Genomic DNA, 26281 nt, shown 5'->3' on the forward strand with positions numbered 1-26281 from the left:
TTTGATGTGGGATTCAGTACCTGGCACAGTTCATGTGGAGTTCAGGATGGTTTTCTCTGCCTGTGTTGTGCTTTATGGGGCAGACTGCTAAACTGTATTTCTCAGGTTATGTTAATGTCCGTCTCAGAGACCTGGCAGTGTGATGGTCCTTCTGTGTGTACTTCCCATTAATGCTAATGGAACTCAGAACCCAGCACACAGGGAGATAAATGATCCCCCAAATCTCCTCTGACCTTACCCAATGGAACAGGATTGTTAACTTCTATGAACACAGTGACCACGTAAAGCTCACATTTCTGATTTTTTGTCCCCCACCTCACCTAGAAGAATACAATAATCAGAGGACCTCTGTAGGGAAACTGCAACTGAGTGCCAGCAGCCACCCGGGATGGAGCTCTGTGTTGAAACCAATGGATGCTGCGTGGTCATCAGCTAGCCCGGCACACCAGGCCTTGACCTCACGGCTCATACCTACGCACCCTGGCCTTCCTCTTCCCATATTCAACCAGGCTCTTCCCACCTCAGGGTTAATCCTTTCTCTTATCTATTAGGAAATTTCAGTTTTTAAAGTGTTACATGGGGCCAGCAGAGGCAAGATATACTAATTCTGTCCCATGTCCCTAAAAATCCTTTCCATAAGGTCATTAAAACTCTCTTAGAAATTGTCCTCAAATCATGTCCCCAGCTTCAGTCAGTCACAGACCATCTTCACGACTTTTCTGCATATCCTCCTGTAACAATGCCGACAAGACTTTTCTCTATGCTGACTCACTTCTTTAGTTAAGTTTATTTTAAAAGAGCGATCATTCCCGTTAATGGAAAACTAGTGTTTTCTGGATAAATTATTTAGTTTGTTAAAAAGGCAGAAATTGCTATCTCAGCAATATTTATAGCCACACAGAAAATGAGGTGGCCCTCACATATTTCATCCCCGCTGTATTTGTAAGCTTCGCACCACGACTCCATGTGAGATGAACAGCAGGGAACGCACAGTGTGTCGGGAATGGTTCTGTCTCGGGGCTGGTGCTATCACGGGGGTATGAACTCTGATGGGAAATAGAAGCTGTTTCCTTCTGCTAACTCTCAAGAGAGCCAAGGAAGCCGAGGCTTATGACAAGGAAACACAGGATGTAACTTGTTCCTACATGCAAAAACACCTCACTTTTAACAATGGAGAACAGCATGTATGTAGTACATGGCGCTTCTCTGTTCAGCTGTTCATAATCTTTCACACTCTTAGCCATTTCTGTGTGGTAGGCTCATTCCTCTTGGCTAACTATTCTATTGGTGTGAAAACTTTATTAATGTTCACTTCAATATATGCATAGGCACTTTATTAAAATATTAACAATAACAAATCAACTGCTAATATTTCTTAGATGCCAGGCACCATGCTAATCACTTAACATTGATTATCACAGTCATCTGAACAATCCTGTGACCTTGGTACGGTACTATCCCTGCGCACGCTCCTCGTTTTTCTGGCTCCAAGGTCATGAAGCCAGAAAATGGGAGAAATGAGGTTCAAACCCACATCTCTCTGATTCTAATCCCTGCCCTTTAATCATGATTTCAGATAACTTCCTAATATTCTCCTATATCGCCATAAGTTGCAAATAATCTATAACAAGGCTCAGCTCTGCCACTAACCAGCTCTGAAATCTTAGGATCTCTCCTGGTCCTATCTGATCATGAAATTTCCTTTCGCAAATGCGTTAGCCACACATTCACACAGATCCCTTGCTGGAATTGTGTTTTACAAGTATGATTTAACTTCTTTTTCCTTTGTCCTGTGAAACACAGTAAATACATAGTCATATGCTGATGCTATTGCTCTGAGGAAGTAATTAATGGGCTGAAATAGTTGGAATGAGTCTAAACACAGATTTAGTTCCAAGATTTGGACTTCCAATTTACTATCCGCATAGACAAGTATGTTCAGGGTAAAGCAGACTTCTCAAAATGGTAGGACATTTCCAACTTCCACTGACCCTAAAAAATATAATTAGGTGATCTTTTTTGGCTTTCTTCTTTAAATTAAAATGGAGGCAATTATTCTTTTTGGATATTTTTACTTGCCTTGGACTATCTGATATCATAAAGGGAGCTACAAATGGGCAAAAAACAGAAATATGCTCTTGAAGGGGTTTGGGGTCATCAGATGAGGGAGTCTTGGCGTGAGGAATGAGGAGGCTTGACACAAAGTCTGGTCAGGGGACTGAGGAACTCCGGGAGGAGCCCTCCCCAATAAATCTGGGGTCTCTATGTATTATCATAAAACCAAAAGAAGTAGACAAAAGCTGCTTGCCCGACATTGGCACTGATTAGGGAGGAGAGGGAGAGGTCAGGTAGAATGTCTCCACCTTTGTTTTTGCAAAACTGCAGACCTTGAGCACAATCTCTGCCTCCAGCATCAAGAGACCTTTGAATCTAGAGAATCTTTACCGTAATTGTTATTGCCACACCTCACAGATACTTTCTTGGAGGCCAGTTTTCTGATCTCCTGCACAAACACAACTCACACGCCATTCTCTTGATTTGATTCTCTTGATTCTCTAGGTCTCTCAGGCAGGGAGCAAGTTTTATGCTAAAGGTCAGGGCTTAATTTTCCCCACATGCTATGACCCATCTGTATCTGTTATGCAGAAATAGGGAGAATTGGGGAAAAAAATTCCTGGTGCAGTATTAAGAACCAAGGAGAATTCCGAATCAAGATTCCCGGGTTCAATTCCCTATTCTGCTACTAGTGACTTTGAGAAAGTCACCGACTGAGCCTTATCTTCCTCAGTCAGATCACTGCCAAGATCCTTCTAGCTCAAAAATCCTATGACAGGGCAAAATATAAAGTGATGGAAATGCAAATGAAATGTAAATTAAGATCTCATCCTTCACAATTGTTCCTTAGCACTTCCAGCCCAAGTCATTAACCCAGGGTTGGAATAGCTTCAAGTCATGGGCTGTGCTAAGAGCATAAAGGGCCTTTCTGTTATAAACTATAAAGTACCCAGACTCATACAGTCTGTGGACATTTTATTTCCTCAAAACCGACAGTGGGGTTGGGTGACTAAGGCAGAGCACAGAGGTGATCAAAACCTTTTATTAGCATAATAAGCCATATCCGTATCTCTGAATAACAGGGACAGCTCTTTTAAAAATCACCAATGTCATTGTTTAAACAATGTTTGCTAAAAATAGTACTTGAGTCGTGAGTTTTTAATTTCTTCGCACAGTCTTCCCAGACATGAATTTCAAATCTATAGAGAGTTGAAAGAAATTTAATTAAAGGATTAAAGATAACATTACTCACAATACTATAATGGATACAATGGCTATAATTCTCAGAATTGTATTGGATGATTCTGAAATAAGATAGCTTTTCAATCATATTCATTACCAGCGCCTCCCTAAGAATTATTAATCATATCATGTTTGCCGTGATGAATTAATTTAGCAACACAGCGATATCTGTATGTGTTAATATGAATGATGCTACTTTTATAGATTCCATTATTAGAAATGAGGACACATATATTAACATGTGAGTTCTTTGGGTTAGCCATTACCTTTTACTACCAAGTTTCCAGTACTGCTAGCAGTTCCAAAATGGTTAGTGGCTATACACGTGTAACTCCCCGCGTCTGGTTTAGTCACGTTGACGATTCTGAGGTTTCCGTCTTCAGAAATGGTAATTCTGAAATCAAAACAAACGAACCCAAAATGGTAAAGTTTATCTCATATGACTCACTGCAAATTATTTCTGTCATTCTGTCATCTTTCAAATTGTAAATCGTGGCTATATCATTCGACGGCCTTATCTATATTTAGGATGTTTATCCACATACACATAAACATAATTGGATATGCGACTTGTTTAGTAATTCTGCTACTTTTCTTGCTAAAATGGTCTCAAGATTCAGTTGAAATAACTAGTACAGATATTAGATTGTAACCATTTCTCTCTTTTTTTAGAAGCTCTAACCACATTATGCAAAGGAAAGCCTTATTATAGATCACCGTTAGTCTTAAAGGTACTGATGAGGAATAAGAAAAAAATCCCTTAATTAATCAACTTACGTCTTTTCATTTGAAAGTGTTTTTTTCCCTAAATGAGAAGATTACCTTAAATGAGGTATTATTAAGCATATTTATTTCTGAAATATGTCAGCCAATACATTTTTAATGAGATGCAAGAATAGAACTTAAAACAGTTAAAATATCTACAACGTGGTGTGACTTTGGCAGAATAGCAAAGGTGGATGGAATATACCACGCCCCCCCCCCCATGAGAGACAGACATCTACTTTTTGCAGAGAAGAAAATGCTTCTCTTGGCAGACACACAATCTGGACCAGGAGGGATTTTAGAGAACCCTATTTCCAACATGATTAGCCAAAGAGGAAGAGGAATATACAAGATGAATACAAGATAGACAGCCTTAGAGGCCAGTCTAAGAAATAAAAAAAATGTACACCGATAGCTCATGGAAGGAAAACGTCTTTGAAGTTTCTCCTGTATGTTTTAGCTCTGCCCACCTCTTTCCATCTTTTCTGCTCTCTCCTTCTCTCTTGGTCCGTCAACCCCCTATTTCGTTTCCCTATTTCTACTCTTACCTTCAGCAGCCCGATCATCTTTTAAATTTTAAATCAGATTACATCTCTCCTCTGGCTTATACATTCTGAATAAATTCCTGTCTAGAGCTTACAGGTTCTAACACAGGTAGCTTTTAAAAAAAAAAAACAAACCTCTATTGCCTACCATTTCACTCTCATTTTTCTACCTTCAATTAAGGCTAGTCACACTGACTTTCTGCAATTCCTAGAGTACATCAAACTCCTTCCCACCTCAGGGAGTTTCCACTTGCTGTCCTGCCTGCCTTGAGTTCACCCCCTTGCATCCGGACATAGCTGCTACTTTATTAACCTCAGGCCCTGAGCGGAGGTGGGTTTTTTTTTTTTTTTTTTTTTGAGACAGGAGCCTCAAGCTGTCCCCCTGGGTAGAGTGCCATGGCATTTCAGCTCACAGCAACCTCCAACTCCTGGGCTCAAGTGGGTCTCCTGCCTCAGCCTCCCAAGTAGCTGGGACCACAGGCGCCTGCCACAACGCCCGGCTATTTTTTGGTTGCAGCCGTCATTGTTGTCTGGTGGGCCGGGCTGGATTTGAACCCGCCACCTTGGGTGTATGCGGCTGGCACCTTAGCCAATTGAGCCACAGGTGCCGAGTCAGAGGAGGTGGTTGTTTCTTACAGACCTTTCCTGATTCACTTTCTAACATGGATCCCCCTCTCAGGCTCTATTTCTTCCCACTAGATACAAGTTGGGAGTTTTGTTTGTTGACTTGTTAGTTGTTTTATCACCTGGAATGGAATGTTAGCATCTCTGAGGACTGTGACAGTCTTTGTCTTATGACTGAACTTCCTGGAACTATCACACAGGATAACGTCTGGTGGACATCCCATAAATATATGTTAACTGGCTAAGTGAAAAAGAGTATCCTGTGGGCAAAACTGATAATGTGTTGTAAGCAGTCAGAAGGGCTGAACCACTGGGCATCAGTGCTGGACCATGTAACAGAGTCTTTTACAAATATAGTCGAACATCTGTGAGTTGACCACTCAAGGGACTGTAACAAACTGATCAACTTAGGGAAGTGGTCACTGTAAGGAACTTAGGCCTACACTCCTGACACAGATGTGTGATGCATGTCTGTTTATGAAAATCAGGTCAACTTAAAGAGGTAGTCAATACAGGGAGGTGGTCCACTATGGAGGTTCTGCTATATTTGAAACAAAGGGATTAGGATAAGCAAAACTTCACTGTAATAGAACTTTTGACAAGGCATTTTGTATTTCTTTCTTTGAGACAGAGTCTCAAGCTGTCACCCTCGGTAGAGTGCGATAGTGTCACAGCTCACAGCAACCTCAAACTCTTGGGCTCAAGCAATTCTCTTGCCTCAGCTTCCCAAGTAGCTGGGACTACAGGCGCTTGCCACAACGCCCACCTATTTTTTTGTTGCAGTTGTTATTGTTGTTTTAGCAGGCCCAGGCTGGGTTCGAACTCACCAATCTCGGTGTATGTGGACAGTGACCTACCCACAGAGTACAGGCACTGCCTGACAAAGCATTTTAAGAGAGAGCAAACACTGCCTCTCTTACAGGTTGATGGTAAGAATTGAGGAAGAGAGGGTCAGCGAGGCTCTTAGCACGTTTCCTGGTATTCTTTAGGGAGTGGTTCTCTTTCATCTTTAAAAGTGTTCTTTTTTTAATTGTAGTAATCAAATCAGTCTTTCTCTTTTTTACACTTTGACTATCTTTTCTGGCAATCTAAAGTCAATGCACAAATTAACTGAGCATATAAATCAATGTTCAAGGTCCCGACACCTTGTCTACCTGAGGTTGGGTGGTTTGTCCCTGCTGGTGGTGGCAGTGCTGTATTTGGAAGAGGCCTGAAGCTGAAGGCAGGGGCTTCTGGGCTGGGGTGAGTGATGCTTGCATTCTGTGCTGGAAATGGTGGCCAGTGCAACAGCTGGACTGACCATTACTGCTGGAAGATTTGCCACTTACTAGGTTTTGCAAGCCATGAAGCATGAGGAGCCTCAAGTAAAGTAAGTTTTACAAAGTCACCAAAATCTACCTTCAGTGCTATTGCAGAGGTGGTTCTGAACCCCAGATGACAAATTGAGAAGTAGAATTAATATTATGTTAGGTATAAATCCTACTGCCAATAAAGGCAAAGGAAGAAAGGCTCCTTGACAATTATGCTCTTAAATTACCCAAACAAAGGAAACAAAGGAAGGCGTCCTTAGGTAAGCAGCCAAAGTCAACAAAGCCAAACATTTACTAAAAGCTCAAGCTGAAAGAGGAAGTGTATGTGATGAATTTTAATTCATATTTAATTTATGTGTGAATACCAGCTTTTTATAATAAATTACCTTAAAACTACATTTGAAAAAATGATTTAGCAAAGGCTAAATCAAAGCCTTAGTTTAAAGAATAAAGACACAGGGAGGCCTTTTGTTCCTTCACACCACAGATAGACACATAACACTTGCTCAGTAAAGACCATCTGATGCCTCCTTTGCCACAGAGCAGATGTACTGACAAAAATAGAGTGGTGAACAAATCTTAATTAGTTCAATAATAACAAAAATAGCTTTATAAGAGTTAGTCATATTCCTATTTATAAAATAATTTGCTAGAAATTGTGAAATATTGGCATACAAGGACTCACTAAGTAAGGTAACATTTGTGTTTTGGATGGGGACTCATCTTCCATGAGGTAGCATGGGCCTGGGGTCTACTAAATACTCTAAGAAATAAAGATGACTCTTCTAAAGAAACAACAAAGGCTTTGATATTTTAAAATTTAAATTATTAATAATTTATCCCATTTTAAATGGTATTAGTATAATTCCCCAAACCTAAAGCTATTGCTTGTGTCAAACTATAAAATGCCAAAGGATATGAATAAGGAAACCAAGGATTTGTCATCAGATGATTTGGATTTCATAAGACCCGGCCAGATTACTTATGTTCTAAAAAGGAGTTTCTCCCCTTGGCATTACTGATATTTTGGACTGGATACTCTGGGGGCGGATACTGAGCAGTGTCCTGGTCTTTACTCATTGGACTCCAGTAGCTCCACTCCTTCCCCCACGTTGTGGTTACCAAAAATGTCTCCAGACATTGCCAAAGGCCCCACCCCCACCCCAGGGATCACAATCATGCCCAGTTGAGAACTATTGGTATAAGTCATTTTTAGAAAAGTCACAGAATATTATGATGAATACCTTTTTTTTTTTAATGACAGAGTCTCACTCTGTTGCCCTATGTAGATTGCCATGGTGATGTCATAGCTCACAGCAACTTCAAACTCTTGGGCTCAAGCGATCCTCTTGCCTCAGGCTTCCAAGTAGCTGGGACTACAGGCACCTGCCCCAATGCCCATCTAGTTTTTCTATTTTTAGTAGAGAAAGGGTCTTGCTTTTGCTCAGCCTGGTCTTGAATTCCTGAGCTCAAGCGATCTACCCACCTCAGCCTCTCTGAGTGCTAGGATTGCAGGCGTGAGCTACTGTACCCGGCTACATGTTGAATATCTTCTAAATGAGATAAGATATAGGAAAAGTTCTGTTAACTGGAAAGTGCTCTACAAGTATTTCTCTCACCATCATTTCCTACTTTCCGCATCTCCTTGCACAAAACACAGCTGGCTCTTCACAATCCTAGTACAAGACTCTCTTCGCCTTGTCCTCAAGGCTTCCCTACCCACTTTCCTACTGGCCTCGTGAACTGTTAATGTCACAAACTACTGTACTATTAATTTTTAAGATTTCAATGCCTGACATTGATTTACTGCACATTATTATTTGCAAAGAGGTAAGCAAAGAGGTAAGACTCTAAATGCTAGAATCCCAGATGGGAGAAGGCCAGTGAGGAAAATCATTTATAGAGGGGGTAGCTTGCAGTAACCTTCATTAAATCACATCATGTTGCTGTGACCACTTACTCTTCCCACGTCTTATCCAATAGTGGGGGCAATATGAAATCTGAGTAACTTTGCTTTTGCATAACTCAACCACTTTCTTATAGCAGCAGTATAGTGTAGTGACTAAAAACATAAAGTCTGGAACTAAACTGTCTAGGCTCACATCACGTTCTGCTACTTATGGGCTGCGTGGCTTTGGGTAAGTTAACATTTCTGTACCTAATTTCCTCATTCGAGATAATGGAATAATGAAAGTAACCATATCTCATAGGGTTGCTGTAAAAATGTGCTTAGAACAATGCCTGGCACATAAAACGCATCACATAAGTCCATTAGCCACATGTTCTGTTAAGTGAAGCTCTGTGCCCTCCTCAACCCAGCATCTCAAGCATTTATAAAGGACTCTATTAAGTCTAAATACCTGCTCAGTAGTTCTGCCCCTTTGAATCCAACTTTGTTATTATGCTTAATGAAGCATATGGGTGACACTAAGTAGACATGGAAGGCGGATGATAGATTGAACTCATTCATTCATAGATATTTACTAAACACCTAATATATATTAAGCCTTGTGCTAGTATAGAATGATGTGAAAGTTGTAGTTTCTGTTCTCAAGAAGCTCATAATAAATTAAGACATTATGTAGTGATGTATCTTGAAATCTTGCCAATGCATGATAGGCCATAATGCACACATTCACATAAGGGCATTGTAGGAGGAGCATTACTTTTTCCAAAGGGAAAGGTATTTCACATACTGTCTAGCTATGAAGATGGGCAGGGACCCAGACCTGGTCAGTCAGGAGATCCTATTCTTTTGTCCACTGGGTTTGGATTAGGGATAAGCATGCCACCCAATCCGGGAGCTCTATGGGGAAAAAAATCTCTTTCTGCTGAGGTTGTTAAATTTAGAAGATCAAATCTGGAACTCTTGGCAGTCATTGTGTCTGCCATATAGAGAAAGGGCACCTTCAGGAAGCCAAGCAAAGGCAGAAAGAGCTGGAGAGAGAAAGAGAGAAGCAGAAATGTCCTGACGTCTTTGAGCCCCTCTTTCTGTCCTTGCCTGAGATCAACAGCATCCCTTACATGCCCCAGTTACATAAGCCAACAGTTTGAGATATTAGGAATTAAGTTTTCAGCCTTTATAAGTTAGAAGAGTGTCATCTTTTCGAGAAATTACTGAACTTGTTCAGGTGATATTGATAGTAAAACTAGAGAGGAGGGAATGGATTCTACAGATGATCCAGTGATGGCTGCCTCTATAGAACTTCTTGCTAGAAGACTGATGAATGGTTTCTATGGTGGAGGAACAGCTACAGAGTTCTGAATACAAAACAAATTTCACCTGATACTTTCTTTTTTTTTTTTTTTTTTGAGATGGAGCCTCAAGCTATCCCCCTGGGTAGAGTGCCATGGCATCACAGCTCATAGCAACCTCCAAATCCTGGGCTCAAGCGAGTCTCCTGCCTCAGCCTCCCAAGTAGCTGGGACCACAGGCGCCCGCCACAACGCCAGGCCATTTTTTTTTTTTTTTTTTTAGTTCCAGCCATCATTGTTGTTTGGCGGGCCCAGGCTGGGGATTCGAACCCGCCACCTTAGGTGTATGTGGCTGGCGCCTTAGCTGCTTGAGCCACAGGTGCCGAGCCCTGATACTTTCTTATACATAGATAGACATGTATTATAGACTTTTGGTTATGTATTTGTGCAGAGAAAAGCAAAGTATACAGATTGACCTGTTGCCCTTAATTTATTTTATGGGACTTTAAAAATTTTTATTTTCCATTTTTTTTTGGCCAGGGCTGGGTTTGAACCCGCCACCTCCAGCTTATGGGGCTAGCACCCTACCCTTTTGAGCCACAGGCACTGCCCACTTTATGGGATTTTTTTAATCAGTCAGGAATTAGTGATAAAGCTAGCTTTTGGCTTCGGGGGTACTCATTTGGATTAATTCAAGGAAGTTTTGAAAAACGAATCAATACAGATACTTACATATTTGTTTCCTTTTAATTTGGATCCTATATCAACTTAGAAAAAGAATTTTTCAACTAACTTTCTACATTCACATTTTTAATAAATATGCTCCCTCAATCCAGTCCCAGTATGGCCTTATTTTCATGTTTGTTTCTTGATGAGCTTTTGAAGTTTCCTTTGTGGCCCCTCTCACCTTAGTTTCCTTGTTTGAGGCTATTGACGGATCTGTAGCTATGAGTTTGATATTGAACTTTGAGCTCCTTCTAATACTTATGAATAGTGATGGAGTCAGATAAAAAGAATTGAAAATGTAAATCCATTTCTGGCTTAGAATAGTTTAGCCCTGACCTACCTGTGGGCTCTTTTTAAATTATTGATAGTATCAGAGAAGAGTCAAAGATGATAAAGCAGCAAGTAGTAAAAATAAAGGTGTGACACAAAACTTAATTTTCCCTACATGAAAAGAGGTCATCTAATTCACAACACAGTAAATTATCTACAGCATAGAGAGGCAGTTGTTCCCTCACTGTCATTTGGAGATTCAGATCCGGAGAGGATAGGGACATATCTGGACTTATGTGATAAATTGAATCTCTCTTTCTTCGTGTGAGGCTCTGGGTTATAGCCATGGAGGAGCTGACCTTGTCAGTCCTATAAATCAAAACCAGTCCAGGGACATGGGACCTTTGAAAATGCTGATCTTTTCTTTTGGGGGTAGGAGGGGCTTTTGTAACAGATGACAAAAGCTGCCAACTGCACAATATTCTATCACCCTGAAGAGGAAGATTATCCCAAAATGGCGACCTGTGACTTTTCTGAGCAGTTCTGCAGGGAAGCCTAACTGCTGGTGAGGCAGAGAGCGTATCCTCGCTTGCCCTTGAGTCCCTTTGACACACCTCCCTTATAAATACAGCCCTTTAGGGTACAACTTACAAAACCACTTGTCTTCTTCTGCAAGGGGACAGATTATGGAATGGTAATTTCCTTTCAACAAACAAAAATAAATACAACTTCCAGGCTATTAAGTTAAATTTTAAGTCTTTTTCAATAATGTTAGATCAGGATAGCTCACTTAAAGTTATGTGCAATTAAAAAAAAATCTCAAAAGATTATAATAGGCTTTTTCTTTGTTTCATACAGGATTGGTTCCAGAAAACATGCATGAAAGTTGAAAGTCTGACAGTGAAACAATAGATTTACACATTACAGGGGAGGCTATGCTCCTGAAGAGCTAAAATATATTCTAAATACCCAAACATGGTTAATATCATTATTGCTACATGTCAGCTCAAGCAAACGGTGGAGCTGTCACCAGAGGTTCAGCTCCAGGCAAGAGGGACTACCAACGCCAGGGGCCATAGGCTGTGCCTGTGCCAGTCAACTCATCACAAGACCAGAAGAAGGGCTGCCTACCCACAGATGTGTTTGCTTCATTCTACATAGAACTTTTTAAAATCTAAATAATTGGAAGATTTCACATGAAATTAGCTATTCCTGGCTAACTGTGACGCACACAGGGAGAGACAGCAATACTGAACAACACATCCCCTCAGGGCTCCAGTAGGTGAGAGGAAGGAGAAGGGAAGGAGCCCCTGAGAACCGATGGTGGGCTTTCTAGATCCCATCCAGCCCTGGATTCACGCTGCCACCGGGTGCTGGGTACCTGGGGCAGGGATGGGGGCACCCTTTAGGGGTAGGGCCATGAACCCGCCCCCCTCATTTATTCTCCCTATCACAAACAAACCACACAGAGAGCTCAGAGCAATGGAGAGAGAGGGGACATCGGATGTTGTAGGAGTTTCCTGTGGCTGCTATGGCAACATACCACAGAGCAAGCAGCTTACAACAGAAAGGCTCTATTCACTCCCAGTTCTGGAGGCTAGCAGTCTGAATCAGGTATTGGCAGGGCTGCTGGAGGCTCTGAGGCAGAGACCGGGCCAAGGGTCTCTCCTAGCTCCCCTTGACTGTGGGCATCCTTGGTGCTTCTCGTCTTACAGAATCACGCCTCCAAGCCCCATCCTCATCACTGCACACTATTCTTCCTGTGTGTCTCCACACTCGTCTCCCTCTGCATATGTGTCTGTATCCACATTTCCCTCCTCTTATTAGAACACTGGTCACTGGATTGGGCCCTATGTGAATCCAGTACGGCCTTATCTTGACTTGGTTAGATCTGCAAAGACTTTATTTCCAAAGAGGGTCACAATTTGAGGTTCTGGGTGAATATGAATTTTAGGGGGACACTACTTAACCCACAACAGGTGTCAAGAGAGGAAGAGCCCCCAAGCAAGGAGCAACAGGAACTCCTTTGCAGTCTTTAGATGGGAGTTACACTGGGAGGGGTTATCTCCTCTGGACCTGGATAAGCTCACTGCTCAACCTCCCCATTACTTGTGGGGGGTCTGGTCCTCTTCCTCAACAGTAACTAGCAAAGACTCACAATTACTTCTCTTTGTGTGATATATTAACCATCAAATGGGGAGTATTAAAGTGAGTTTTTGTGTGGTAATGGTACAAAAGAATAAAACGTTCAAGAAAAACAAATCAAGGCCTGATTTAATTTCTTCCCATTTATTTAATTACCCAGCTTGTTTGTTTGTTATATTTGATTACACCGTCTTCAGTTACAACACCTATTCAATCCTTTTGTTGTTGCTTTGGTCAATTAATCCATATATTTTCCAATACTGAGATTATAACCAAAATTAGACGGAGGAGGTCTGTCTGCACCAAAATGATGACCTGTGGTTTTCTAAATTATTTTGCATGAAAGCTGAACAGCTTTAGAGAAAGGCGATGTCCTTACCTGCCCTTGAGGCAATAGCAACACAGCCTAGTTTTAAAATACCAGAAATAGTCAAAATGTGGAAGGAACGGGGAGGTAGCAATCAAGAGACAGAGAAATAGGCCTGCATACTCAATCTATCAACAGGAGAATCAGCCTGTGACCAACAGAGATGACAGGTGGATTTAGTTGTGGGTTGTCTGGCCCTGTGCCAGGTCAGAAATTAGAAAACCTTCACAGATTAACTGGCCTCGGTTTGCTGCATGCTGTAGACCTACCTGATGTCAACTAACATCAAAACTTTACTCTGAAAGGGAAAAACAAATAGGTCTTGTTTTGGTTTGAATTTCCTTAGCCATCTCTTTTAATAAAATCCAAAAGACGGTTTAACTTCTAAAGGGAATTTGCCTATGTTTATGTACTTAATTTCAAAAGATGTGTGGAAATTCTCAGCCTGAGGGGCAAGAGTGAATTATCCTGATTTGGAGAAAGACAGAAAGACTGTTTTGTGCAATTTCTAAAGAGTCAATTGAGAGCCCCAGAAGGTGGCTTTGTTCCCTATCTTAAGAAAAAAGAAAAAGAAGATGTTTTGGAATACAAAGTTTGATGTAGGTCAACGGGAAGAGACTTACTCCAAGGGCAATTTCAGGCAAACCTGTCATTGATCTTTCCATGCAGTCTCCGTGGCAGCAATAGACATCACTATTGAACAGACACCCTGGTGACAAAGTTCCCTTGGAGATAATTTGCTTTCTGTCGTAAGACTTGGGTTTAATAAACCGCTGAACAACCTGAGTATTTCAGGCTGCCTGGAGGACAACCTGAAGTTCAGACCCTATTGCCCTTGTCTGCAGCGTTGCTTGAAAGAGAAAATAAACTTGTGTTTGCTTAACCTGGTTTCATCCTGGACTACTTTTTTTCTGAACAATAGTTTTAAAGCTCTGTAAAATACCCTAGAAAGAATTATCTGTCTTGGGCTAGAGGAGTATTAAAGATCATAAAGTTACATTTAATTATTCTTTGTGACGTGAGGAATACTTTTCTTGGGCTGGTAAAACTTTGTAGTTCTATTTATTCACATGGTAAGCATATATAACTTTGAAAACACCAAGTCTTAGGAAGAGCAAAATAAAACGAAGGATGTGTTTGAACGTGATTTTGTCTGAAACCTGTTTCTTAAATTGCCGTCTTTAATTTATGCAAGATTCCTGTGTGTCTCCATTAATACAAGACCTAGAATTCCTTTCTTCTGGGAACTTAGGACATGAGATAATTTCACCATCATTCTACAATGCATTGTGAAGATGAGCGTGTGCAGGAAGGTTGAGACAGACAAGTATTATCTTATGTTATTTTTAACACTTCCATGTAGTTTTATCACAACATCATAATGAGTAATACTTACTTTATAATGAGAAAAAAACTTATTAAAATAACCAAGTGCAGCTGTCTTTAGAAATAATTAGAATAAAGAAGACACGAGCAGAGATGGACCACAAGACCCAGGGGAGACACTGTAAATATACTAATTTGAGTAATGAACACACTGAGGTGCTTAGAGAGTTTATTAAGCACCTACAGCATACCACTGAGTGCTGTTGGATGCTTGCATTTATTATCTCAATTAATCTACACAATTCTGAGGAGCATTATTATCCCCAATTCTTCAGCTGAGAAGAATGAAATCCAGCAAATTAATTAAAATGTCCAAGATCAATGAAGTTATTAAGGAATGCAGTGGCATTTTAAGGTCGGGTCTCACTGCAAAGCCTGCAGTCTACGTGCCATCCTGTGGTGTCTGAGGGTCTAGGAGGGAAAGAAAACTAGAGGCAAGAAAATGTAACCACATTTAAGAGGTTAGATTTTTTTTTTTCCTAAAATTTTCCATTAGATCTTTGATTATAATTAAATAGTATTTATTTTTACGTTTGCTTTCTCATTTTACTTGTCAAAATAGCTCTTTCTAATGCCGAGAAATTCATGTTCATAGTAATATGTCTGGAATCAGAAGCCAAAGTAAAGAATACATAAAAAAATAACTCGAAGTTGAAATCATGGAAGATTCCTTTACCCTTTAGCAACTAAAACGCCTGGGAGACAATATTAATTATTAATTGGGAAAAGAAGCCTCCAATATATAATTTAGTAAGCAAAAAAGGTTTCTATAACACAAATAGCAATAGGGGCCAGGCCAGAGAAAAAGAAGTTTTCATTTTATTATATTTCCAAGTCTCCACCTGCTGGTAATTGCAAGACCATTCTTTGTTTGCTTCAACCCCTCATGCCAGAATTTATAATATTTCTAAGAGGGGAAATCAGAGTGGAATTTCCAAGCTCATGCACTTATTGTAGGAGACCACCGCTGCCAAGGGCCAGTTAAAATCCCTATTGCCGCTCTCTGCCCTGCACACAGCTGCATCTCTGCCTTCTGATACAGAAACTCAGTTATCTCCTTAAAAGTCATATGATCCAAGCTTTCCCAAACTCCCTGACAGACTCGCAATTTCTGCCTCATTCATGTACTACCACGTAGCCTGAATTCTTGCCCCAGTATGTGTTGGGAAAGTGTCTTAACCACTCTGCCATCCAGACTGCCATCTATAACATAGGGGTCATAAATAATAGCACCTCTATTTCATAGGTTTTTTTTTTGAGAAGGTTAAGTGTAAAATTACCTGCAAAACACTTACAACTGTGGTGGCACATAGTAAGCAAGTGACAAGGGTTAGCTACAATGATCGGTTTTGTTATGATTAGTATCATTCTCATAATCAATAGTTACCTAGTGTTTTTTAACTTGCTCAGAGTTCAAAATTAAAACACTTGAATCAAGAAAACTTTCTATTACTATGATAAATGCAGAGTAGAATTCACATGTCATAAACAGTGATAACTATAAAAATAAATATGACATGGATATATCTAAGATACTGCCTTCTAGCTAGATACCAGTGTCTGCCAGGATTCTGAGTGTGGGGGCTGCTTTTTCTTTGGTAAAGGGTGAGGGTTACTCAGGGTTTCAAAAGTGCTCAGAAAAGCTAGAGTCAAACTGTTTTTCACTTTGCTATTCTTTTTTTTTTTTTGCAGTTTTTGGCCTGGGGCTGAGTTTGACCCTGCCACCTTGGGCATATGAGGCCGGCGCCCTACTCCTTTGAGCCACAGGTGCTGCCCCCCTTGTTATTCTTAAAAGAAGTGTAAGAGGACTATGTTGCTCAATGCTGTTTAATGCCTGGGTGCTGTATACTGTCCAAGATCACCTGTGTGATCTTCAGAAAGAAGTGCCAATCTTATACGTTGTGAAACACATATCTGTTTCAACCCTGCTCTCATGATCCAGTTCCTTTTACAACACCGGGAATAAGGCCATTAACCAATGTTGGCTGTTTCCCACTACTTCCAACTCAGGATCTTCCAGAGTTTTCCAACCATCCACATGGCATTGATCTTACCTGCCTCAATTTATCACTCCATCAATCCAAAGAATTTCCAGATATCAGACCTCAGGTCTTATGTATCTTTCTGTCTCTTTATCACTTCCTATAGTCCTTTATATACCAGCAGGCATATATTAATAGTAAATATGCTGATTATTAAATTAAAGTTCACTTAGTCTTGACAATTTTATTTTTTTATTTAGACTGAGTCTCACCTTGTCATCCTGAGTAGAGTGCCAATGCAGCCATAGAGCACAGTCATCTCAAACTCTTGGGCTCAAGTGATCCTCTTGCCTCAGCCTCCCCACTAGCTGGGACTACAGGGGCCTGCCACAATGTTCTGCTATTTTTTTTAGAGATAGGGTCTTGCTCTTGCTTAAGCTGATCTCAAATTTGTGAACTCAAGTGATCCACCTGCCTCTGTCTTACAGAGTTCTAGGATTACAGGAGTGAACCACCATGCCTGACTATAGTCTGGACAATTTTAGAGACACTGAGGATAGGTCTTGGGATTAGGACCTCGATTTCTAAGCTTTTTTGATGGATACGTGGAGGTCAGAAATCCGTAAGATTCTGAAGCTGTTATAATATTATTCCCTCAAAGTGTTAACTACGTACATTGTTTTGGAGAATTTACAGGCTTTCTAAAGCCTCTCCATATCACAAAACTGCAAAGAGAAATCATTGCTCTTGGATAAAGAGAGATGTTACCAAAAATTTTAGTCATGAAGGTGCGTAAGCTGAGTTTACTGTTTTCTATAAAGCTCAGAAAATTGCTCAAGTGTTCTAAGTGCTTAACACTTGGCTGTTCTTTTCCTAGAGAAATTATTTTTGTGTTCTCTGTACCTTCAGATTGATTTTGCAAAGAAGAAATTTCCATGATCTACCCAAATCCTTGCAGCAATCCTCCTCTCTTCTCTCAACTATTTTTTCCCTAGATAGCAAAGAAAGCTATTTCTTTTCAAGCAAGAAACTATTCTTTTCAGACAAACCATCTAAAAAGAACTGTGAAGTCACATAGGTAATGGGTTCCAATAAATAATTCTCGTGATGACAGAACATTTAAGGACTTGATATATGGGTCCTCTCCTATTTAATAGCCCAAATCTGCGAGGATCTTTTCCTAATTCCAAGGGGAAGTTGATGACAGAAAAAGAGAAGAGCTTAGGACAGGAGCTGGAAGCTCTCATTATTAAAAGTGTCTTGGCTGAGGAGCAGAAGACAGTAATTTAGATACGACAGTGACAAAAGGAGTTTGATCAGGATATGAGGCCGAGGACTTTGAAAAGAACAGACCATTGTGAACCTGACCTATTTAAAGCGGAGGACAGGATAATGGCTGGACACGCTAGTAATGTATAGGGGGAATTTTTTGGCAAATCCTCCTCTAATAACCAGCCTACCACATTTCTTAGAAAATCAGGTAAATGAAGCTTTTGAATAAAGGATAAACCCCAAAGTAATTCTGAAAACACTGATAACCTCAAGGGGCAAACCAAATATACTTCAATTCTTTCTAAAGAATCTACAGTAGCAAATTATTCAAATTAGATCTCTTAAATTGGTTCGTATTATTCCCAATAAAGCAGACTCTGTTGCTTTGTTGATATGTCCAACATTTCAGATCAAGTGATGCAGAACCATTAGGCACGTCTGCATTGGGTAGATGACAAAAGACTTATTAGAAGCTTTCTTTTGAGTGTGTGTATGTGTCTATCCGTGTGTGCCTGGGAGTGAGTGTGTGCATACAAGTTGGCTCTGAAATTAAGGAGCAGAATAATTTTTAACATTTATGAGTTACAGTGGTGTAAAATATGAAAATCTCTTAATAGCAAATTCATTTTTTAAAAAATCAGGCAACTCGAATAATAAGTGATTTAGAGATTTTCACTTTGTAATGGTCAAACAGCAGAGGGAAAAAAAGTTGAAAAGACTATAAAACATTAGGGGGTCTGTATAATTAATCAGAAATCCTACAAAGTGTGCCATAAATTAGAGCTGCAATTATACCACTGTGCTTGGAAAATAGGAAGCTGGTCCTTTTACATAAGCATTCAGGTCTATTTCTTAATATCCACCTCTAGAATAACGTGAAGTGCACTTTGGGAAATGTGGCTAAGAGAGTTAATGCTTTCACTGCTGCTATTCACCACCTAATTTGCAAAATTTTACAGCATCTTAATAGTCATATTGCAGTTAAGTACAATAAAGAAATATCTTACCATTCTTGAAATTCATATCAGGAAAGGAAACTTTAAAAGCTACTAGAGACTAAGAGTTTTTAAGGACCTAAAATTTGCCCTGTTCCTTTGCTGAAATTAAGTATAAAATTTACTTTTAAAATTTAAGTTGCTTCTTTGCAATTTTCAACTCTGGTCCTTTCTGTCAACAATCAACTCAAAGGTAACTATTGCTACTGAATTATTCATTCCAAAACTTTTGGAATTTCACTTATTGTCTTTATGTTATAGGTAAAGACATATATTGTTTGAAAAAATACTGTGTGCGTATAAATTACTATGTTCCTTGCCAGCTTAGGTTACGCCACTGAATTAATTCCAGGTCATTCATTAGCATTACTCTTCTGATAAAAGGGCATTTAAAAAGGGGTATACACACACACACAGACACACACACACACACACACAAAACGCAACATGGGATCGAACTGTGTGGGTCCACTTTTGCTTCAATTTTCCTCCACCTCTGCCACCACGAGACAGTAAGACCAACCTTGTTCCTCGTCCTCCTCCTCCTAGGATGAAGATGTCTATAATGATCTACTTCCACTTAACAAACACAAGTCCTGACAATTAAATTCGTGAACTCATCCTAGAAAAAGTTCTGCATACCTCACTGCTGAATATCACTATTGTTATCTTGGAAGTACTCCCCTCGGGAAGCTATGCGCCAACACTAACACCTGGTCCACGCTTCGAAGCAATTTTGGAATTCTTTTTCTGCAATGGCTATCAGAGTTATCTTCATATTGCCTTTGATGTCCTGAATGTCATCAAAATGTCTTCTTTCCTTTATTTCCTTTATATTCAGGTCAAAGACAAAAGTCATTGGGGGCCAGGTGAGGTGGCTAGGGAGGATGTTCCAATACAGTTATTTGTTTACTGGCTAAAAACTCCCTCAAAGACAGTGCCGTATGAGCTGGTGCCTTGTTGTGATGCAAGAGCCACACTTTTCTCATGCCAAGATTTTCCTATTTCTTTATCGGTGTTTACTTGGTCTCGTGTATGCTTCTCACAATCAGCCATTGACTTTGACATACAATTCAGTGAATTTTTGCAATGTTTTTGTCAGTTCTGCTGATTAGAGGGTGCCCTGACCTCTCTTCATCAATGCCATTTTCTTCATGGCATTCTCCCCACACAAACTTGGATTAACATGTCCCTGATTTCACTTCCACTCTTAACAAGTTTAACAAGAAATTTGTAAATGTTTATTCATTGCTCTAATTAAAGCATGGACATTGTTGCAATAGCACATAAAAACATGCTACAACAATAATGAACGCCACTCAGTAAGACAGGATCACATATTGACACAAATATCGCTGAGAGATACTGATACACAAGGTTATGAAATCTTACTGAGTTGTTTGTACAGTCAATGTAAGTGCAGGGTATCAAGTTCATGAACTTAATGTCAGTAAATACATTTTCTTTTCCTTATGACTTTCTTATTAACATTTTCTTTATTGTAAGAATACATTATATAATGCACATAACATACTATATATGTGTTAATCAACTTTGCCTTACCAGTAAGGCCTCCAGTCAATAGCTGGCTATTTCTAGTTAAGTTTTGTGGGGCCAATGATCACACACAGATTTTTGACTGCCTGGAAGATTGGCAGCCCTACCTTCTGTGGTGTTCAAGGGTTAACCGTACATGTATTCATACATGTACTCATATACTGAATGTACCACCCAGGGTGGCAGGCTGGTGGCAACCTGATTTTGATTTCTGACACCTATCCAGCATTCTCTAGCCATCAAACTCCCATGTGGCCTCTCACACAAGCCCCAAATTCTTACCTTTTACAAATGTTTACCTTCCTAATTTTTGCAGCCCTCTCAAACAATACAATAAGGAAACACAAAATCTTCCATTCTTGGTCTGCTCTAAGTTCTAGCCTATTTATAGTCAATTCACAGATATTTGTTGAGCACTTGCTGTATGAAAGACTCTATATAATAACCACTACAGGAGGTTCAAAAGGAAAGAGGCAACATCACTCTGCTCCCAGTTTTCCTGTAGAGCGGACATCTATTGTATTCTCTGCCCAGTATCCATCCCTCTTTGTCTAATAAGAAAAAATCTCAATCTCCCTTTAGGAAACCATGTCTCCCCACTCATGTGACTCAGGCATGTCCGACAAGAGGGCTTCACATGCTCTTGGTCAGAGGGATTGGTTCGGGGGTGAACACGTGGCCTAGTCTGGGCCTATTGGGGTAAACGGATATATTTTCCACTGGGTTACCAAAATGGTAGATGATCTTACAGGGGTCACCTCTTGTTACACCAGGGAATAGCTTGCCCGAGGAGGAAACCAAAAGAAATCAATCTTGATGATATTCCCCTAAGACATAGACCAAATCCTAGAATTTTCAGGTATGTGAGCCAGCAGAGTCCCTTTGAAGGAAGATGGAAATGTACAACAAGGTGAGGGGGATAACTGCAAAACTTAGCACAGTTATTAAAAATCACTGAGTTATATACTGTAAGTGGGTGAATTTTATAATATGTAAATTAGACCTCAATGAGGTTGTTAAAATGTCTCTTGCAAGCCAGTGTAAGTTGGATTTCTGTTATCTGGTTTGAACCTGATGGGTATGTGGACAAAGATTTGTGACAAATACAGTCTCCCTGGGGAGCCAGTGTATACAGGGGAAAGATTATCTGTGTGCCAATAGGTGATGCAGCACACGGGTGAAATACTAAAAGAAGGGCATCGGCATGGGAGCTCACACTGATCAGATTCTGTCTGCCTCCTGGCTGCTTCCTCACTAGACCAAGTTCCTGCATTGTATTCCTTTTCCTCTGTGTGTTCAAAACCCAGCGCAGTAATGACTCTGTGAACAAGTTTGTTTCATGGTGGTGTCGGTGGCAGGGAACTCCTCTTGGGAGAAGCGGGTAGTGGAAAGACAGTACATAACTTAAAAACTACTTTGATTGTAGCAGACCCAGGAGTTTAAAAGTGCATGACTTCTCCCTTAGTGGCTGATCACAAAAAGCTTTTTGTTTGGGGGTGGGAGGGGATTATAACAATTATTCAGAATTCAGGCTTCATCTTTAGTGCTCTTTCTGTTTTTCAGAAAATTCAGGGAAAACAGTGTTTGACAAGAGGAAGTCTGGACTGTCAAGTTTATCAACTGAATTGGGCACATCCCCAAGATGACCGTGAAGCTCTTCACTTCACTTTGTCCACAGGGCGACAGAGTCTCGGGAGGGAAGACACCCTGTAGACATTTAGCCTAGCCCCTCCACATTATCTCCTTGGGGCTGGTGCACTCTGTTAGCTATTTAGGAATACAGTCCACTGTATAAAATGATAAGATTCTGAGACATACGGAATCTTACTTTTGAGGAAGGAGAAAAAAAGCACATTGTAATCAACTTCTGAGAAACTTAAAAAGTGATTTTTTTTTTTGTGAGGAGAAATATGTACATGCCCACAGATTCTGTGCTCGGTTCAGCTGCTGACAAACCATTTTTGGAACCGTTCTTGAGATTAGCACAGAAAACAGCAAATGCAATCTCAGCTTATTTGTTCCAGCTGATACCATCTGAACAGCAGCCCAAAGGCAAGGGCTTTTGAGATAAGGCAGACTTCCCTAACTTTCAACTGAAAATGGTCATGGTTCAGAGACAGATGACCCACCCCACTTTTTAACAGACACAATGTGAAGTAGGAAAGCCAGCACAACTTTGTAACTTTCCTTTTAAGTGAAATATCAACCCAAATCACTGTCATGTATTTTTTTTGTAACCTCCCCTGCAGTAGGCATTTTTTTTTTATTAAATCATAACTGCGTACATTAATGCAATCGTGGGGTACAATGTGCTGGTTTTATATACAGTTTGAAATGTTTTCATTAAACTGGTTAACATAGTCTTCACGGCGTTTTCTTAGTTACTGTGTTAAGACATTTATATTCTACACCTAGTAAATTTCACATGTAAGATGCACCGTAGGTGTGGTCCCACCAATTCCTCTCCCTCCACTCATCTGCAGTAGGCATTTGAAAAACAAAATGTTTTCCTTCCATATTAGGACTTTTAAAAAAAGTGTCCACATACACATCAGGTTCAAAATGGATGAACTTACTCATTATGGGCAAATCACATAGTTTCCTTCTCTGAAAAATAATGTGACTGAACTAGTCCTTTCTGGCTTTAAAAATCCATGATTATGTCACCAGCTATAGAGTCAAAGACTCAGACATTTTTACAAAAGGAAAACAATCTGGCTGATTGAAACAATCCGTCCACGTAAAGAAGATGCAACACTTTTCATTTTGTACAGTTGAAACTAAATTCAAAAATTTGTTCATAGAGAACCTATCTTTCTACAAAAACAAAAACCCCAAAAAACAAAAACACAACAAATGAAAATGATAAGAAAATAAAGTTAACTGGAAAATAGAGATTTCTAAGCAACTAATAGGCAAGATTTATTTTGAAAATGTTCATATTAATGTGTTTAATTCCTTCTTCCTTTCTTCTTCCCTCTATCTCTCTTTTTAGCCCATATTTATTTAATGCCTGGTAGTGATTAGTGCCCATGGTAGTCGCTCAGCCAATAAAGATGGATAGGAAATAGTCCCTTCCTTCAGGAAATTCAGAGTCTAGTGAAAAAAATGAAAATCCCATCACCATCATCACCAATAAACAGTGTAGTTAAGTGAAATTACATATATATTTGTAGCGTATCCTGAAAACACAATAGAGATCTTGGGTGGGGATGAGTCAAGGTAGGTTTTTCACAGAGATGACATATAAGGGATGTGGAGGAGTTAGACCCATACAGAGGACAATGTGGAAATGCAACACCTGCTTGTCAGAGCTTTAAATATGAGACAGAAAAGGGGCTGGAGGACTCAGCAAGACCAGGCCGCCAAGAGCCTTCTAAGTCATGTAAGAAGCAAAGACTTTATCCTGAGGCTAAGGACTTATGCATGAGAGCAGTTTCATCAGAATTATATTTGGAGGGGAAGGGAGGGGGGAGGCTGGCTGGAGGGAGGGTGATTGGGGAGATCATGCCTATGGTGTATCTTATAAGGGTACATGTGAATCTTTCTAAATGAAGAATAGAAATGTCTTAACACAATAAATAAGAAAATGACATGAAGGCTGTGTTAATCAGTTTGATGAAAATATTTCAAATTGTATATAAAAATAGCACAGTGTACCCCATGACAGTATTAATGTACACAGCTATGATTTAATTAAAAAAAAAAGAATTACATTTTTGAAAGATCATGCTGGTGAATAAGTGAGGAAAATGAATTTGAGCACAGGATGGAGCCAGTGAAGCCAGGCAGAAAAACTCATGCAAGGGTTCAGACGTATGTTGTCCAAGAGTTAGCTACTAAGCACATCTAGCTATTTAAATTTAAACTGAAATTCAGTAAATTAAAATTTCAATTCCTCAGTTGCAACTGGTAACCTTTCAAGGGCTTAGTAGCCACATATTGGCAAGTGGTTACTATACTGGACAGTGAAGATACACGATATTCCCATCACCACAGAAAGTGCTACTGGATACTGCTAGACCAGATGAAAGAAGCCTGAACCAGGGCAGTGGTGGCCAGGAAGATCATAAATAACACAAAGTAGGAGGGAAGGTGAGGAGGAGAATTAGGTACTGATCAGATGGATTTGTAAAGAGAGGTGAAATAATATTGAGACATGCTTGACTATAATGAGACAAAGAATATGGGAAGAATATTTTTCTTTTCTTTCTTTTTTTTTTTTTTCTTTGAGACTGAGTCTCACTGTGTTACCCTGGGTAGAGTATCCCAGCATCCTAGCTTACAGCAACCTCAAACTCTCGGGCTCAAGAGATCCCCATGCTCCAGTTTCCCAAGTAGCTAGGACCACAGTGCCAAGTTAATTTTCCTATTTTTAGTAGAGACAGGGTCTCTCTCTTGCTCGGTTGGTCTTGGACTTCTGAATTCAAGCAATCTGCCCATCTCAGCCTCCCAGAGTGCTAGGATAATAGGCATGAGCCACTGTGCCCAGCCCTGGGAAGAATTTTTAGATGATGATGATGATCAGCTGAATTTTAAGTTTATTGATTCTGAGGGCATGCAAATAGAAAATGATGCCTAAGATAATGCCTTAATTCTATAATTCTATTTTGTAAATGTGGCACACTATAATGGAAACACAAATCATTGGTATTGGGAAGGACCAATGTTTCATTTATAGAACAAAAAGCACTGTAAGATCTTTGTCTCATTCACTGCTGTATCTTCAGATGCTCTAATATGGCCCGATGTGTAGAGAGCAGAACTAAATTTATTGTGAATGAGTGGGTGAATGTGGTCCAGACGAGTGATGTGAACAGCATGGAAGGGGAAACAATCACTGCTCTTAGAGTAACAGTTAAATTTCTAGTTGTGCTGGTTGAATTACAAATAAATAATTTTCTAAACCTCACTTTCCTCATTTTTACCTAAAGCACTGGGTCTTTCTGGGGATTAAAAAATTAATTTGTGAGTAAGTTCTCTGAAAACTATGAAATGCTGCCCTTACATAAGATGGGTGTTTCTTATATAGCCAAGATTATTTAGTTCCTTACATCAAAGAAATAGCACACAAAGACACACAACAACCACACCCTCAGCCATCTGCCACCTCTTATCAACACAAACACAGCTGTGAGACACTGATACATCAAGATTATGGAACCTTACCGAGTTGTCTGTACAGTGCACAGCATAGGTGCACAATGGCAAGTTAGCAAACTTAATTGTCAAACTTTGTATAATGACAGTTCTGATGGTCATTCTAGCAAAACAGTTCCAAAATTCCTTTGAAAGGTAAAGTAGGTGCTGGCATCGGTGGATACCTTCCCAAGGAGAGTCATTTGAGGTGACCGTAGTGACATCCAGCACTGAGGTATGCAGGACTTAGTTCGTGAACTTAACTGTCAAACTCCATGTATGGGAACTTGTAAGAAACCCGGAATCTCAGGCCCTGCCTCAGAACTTCTGAATCAGAATCTGCATTTTATTTCATCAAGATTCTTAGGTGATTTGTGTGCTCATTACAGTCAGAGGAACACTGAAGTACTCGTTAGCAGATTGGAATTTCACCTCAAGTCTCCCAGGACTTAGAGGACAATGAATGTTGTCCACACAGTTACTTAACGATTTGGTGGGAAATACGTACAATTTGAAGTCTGATTACTCATATTGGATGTTCATATTTAATTGATTGCTCTAGAAAACTGCTAGATACCAGTCTAATTTTCTTATGTACGTCTACTCCGGAGGTGCCCAAATTTCTCCAATGGGATTGCTAGTGACTTTGGATGAGGGTAGAGAAAACCTGCTAATTGCTTTTCCTCATGATGCAAAGCTGAGAAGG

At 40.0% G+C, this 26281-nt stretch overlaps 1 protein-coding gene across 1 annotated transcript in view; it reads right to left on the bottom strand.

Annotated features, from left to right (window-relative positions):
• CNTN4 (contactin 4) overlaps window positions 1–26281 on the bottom strand; it is a 566875-nt gene that overhangs the window by 71736 nt on the left and 468858 nt on the right. The window contains exon 12 of the mRNA XM_003785487.3: window positions 3564–3691. Within this exon, the coding sequence (XP_003785535.3) occupies window positions 3564–3691 (128 nt within the window). The remainder of the gene's footprint in view (window positions 1–3563; window positions 3692–26281) is intronic.

This window comes from Otolemur garnettii, unplaced genomic scaffold (genome assembly GCF_000181295.1).
Source record: "Otolemur garnettii isolate 467f Iridium unplaced genomic scaffold, OtoGar3 scaffold00015, whole genome shotgun sequence".
NCBI classification, from domain to species: Eukaryota; Metazoa; Chordata; class Mammalia; order Primates; family Galagidae; genus Otolemur; species Otolemur garnettii.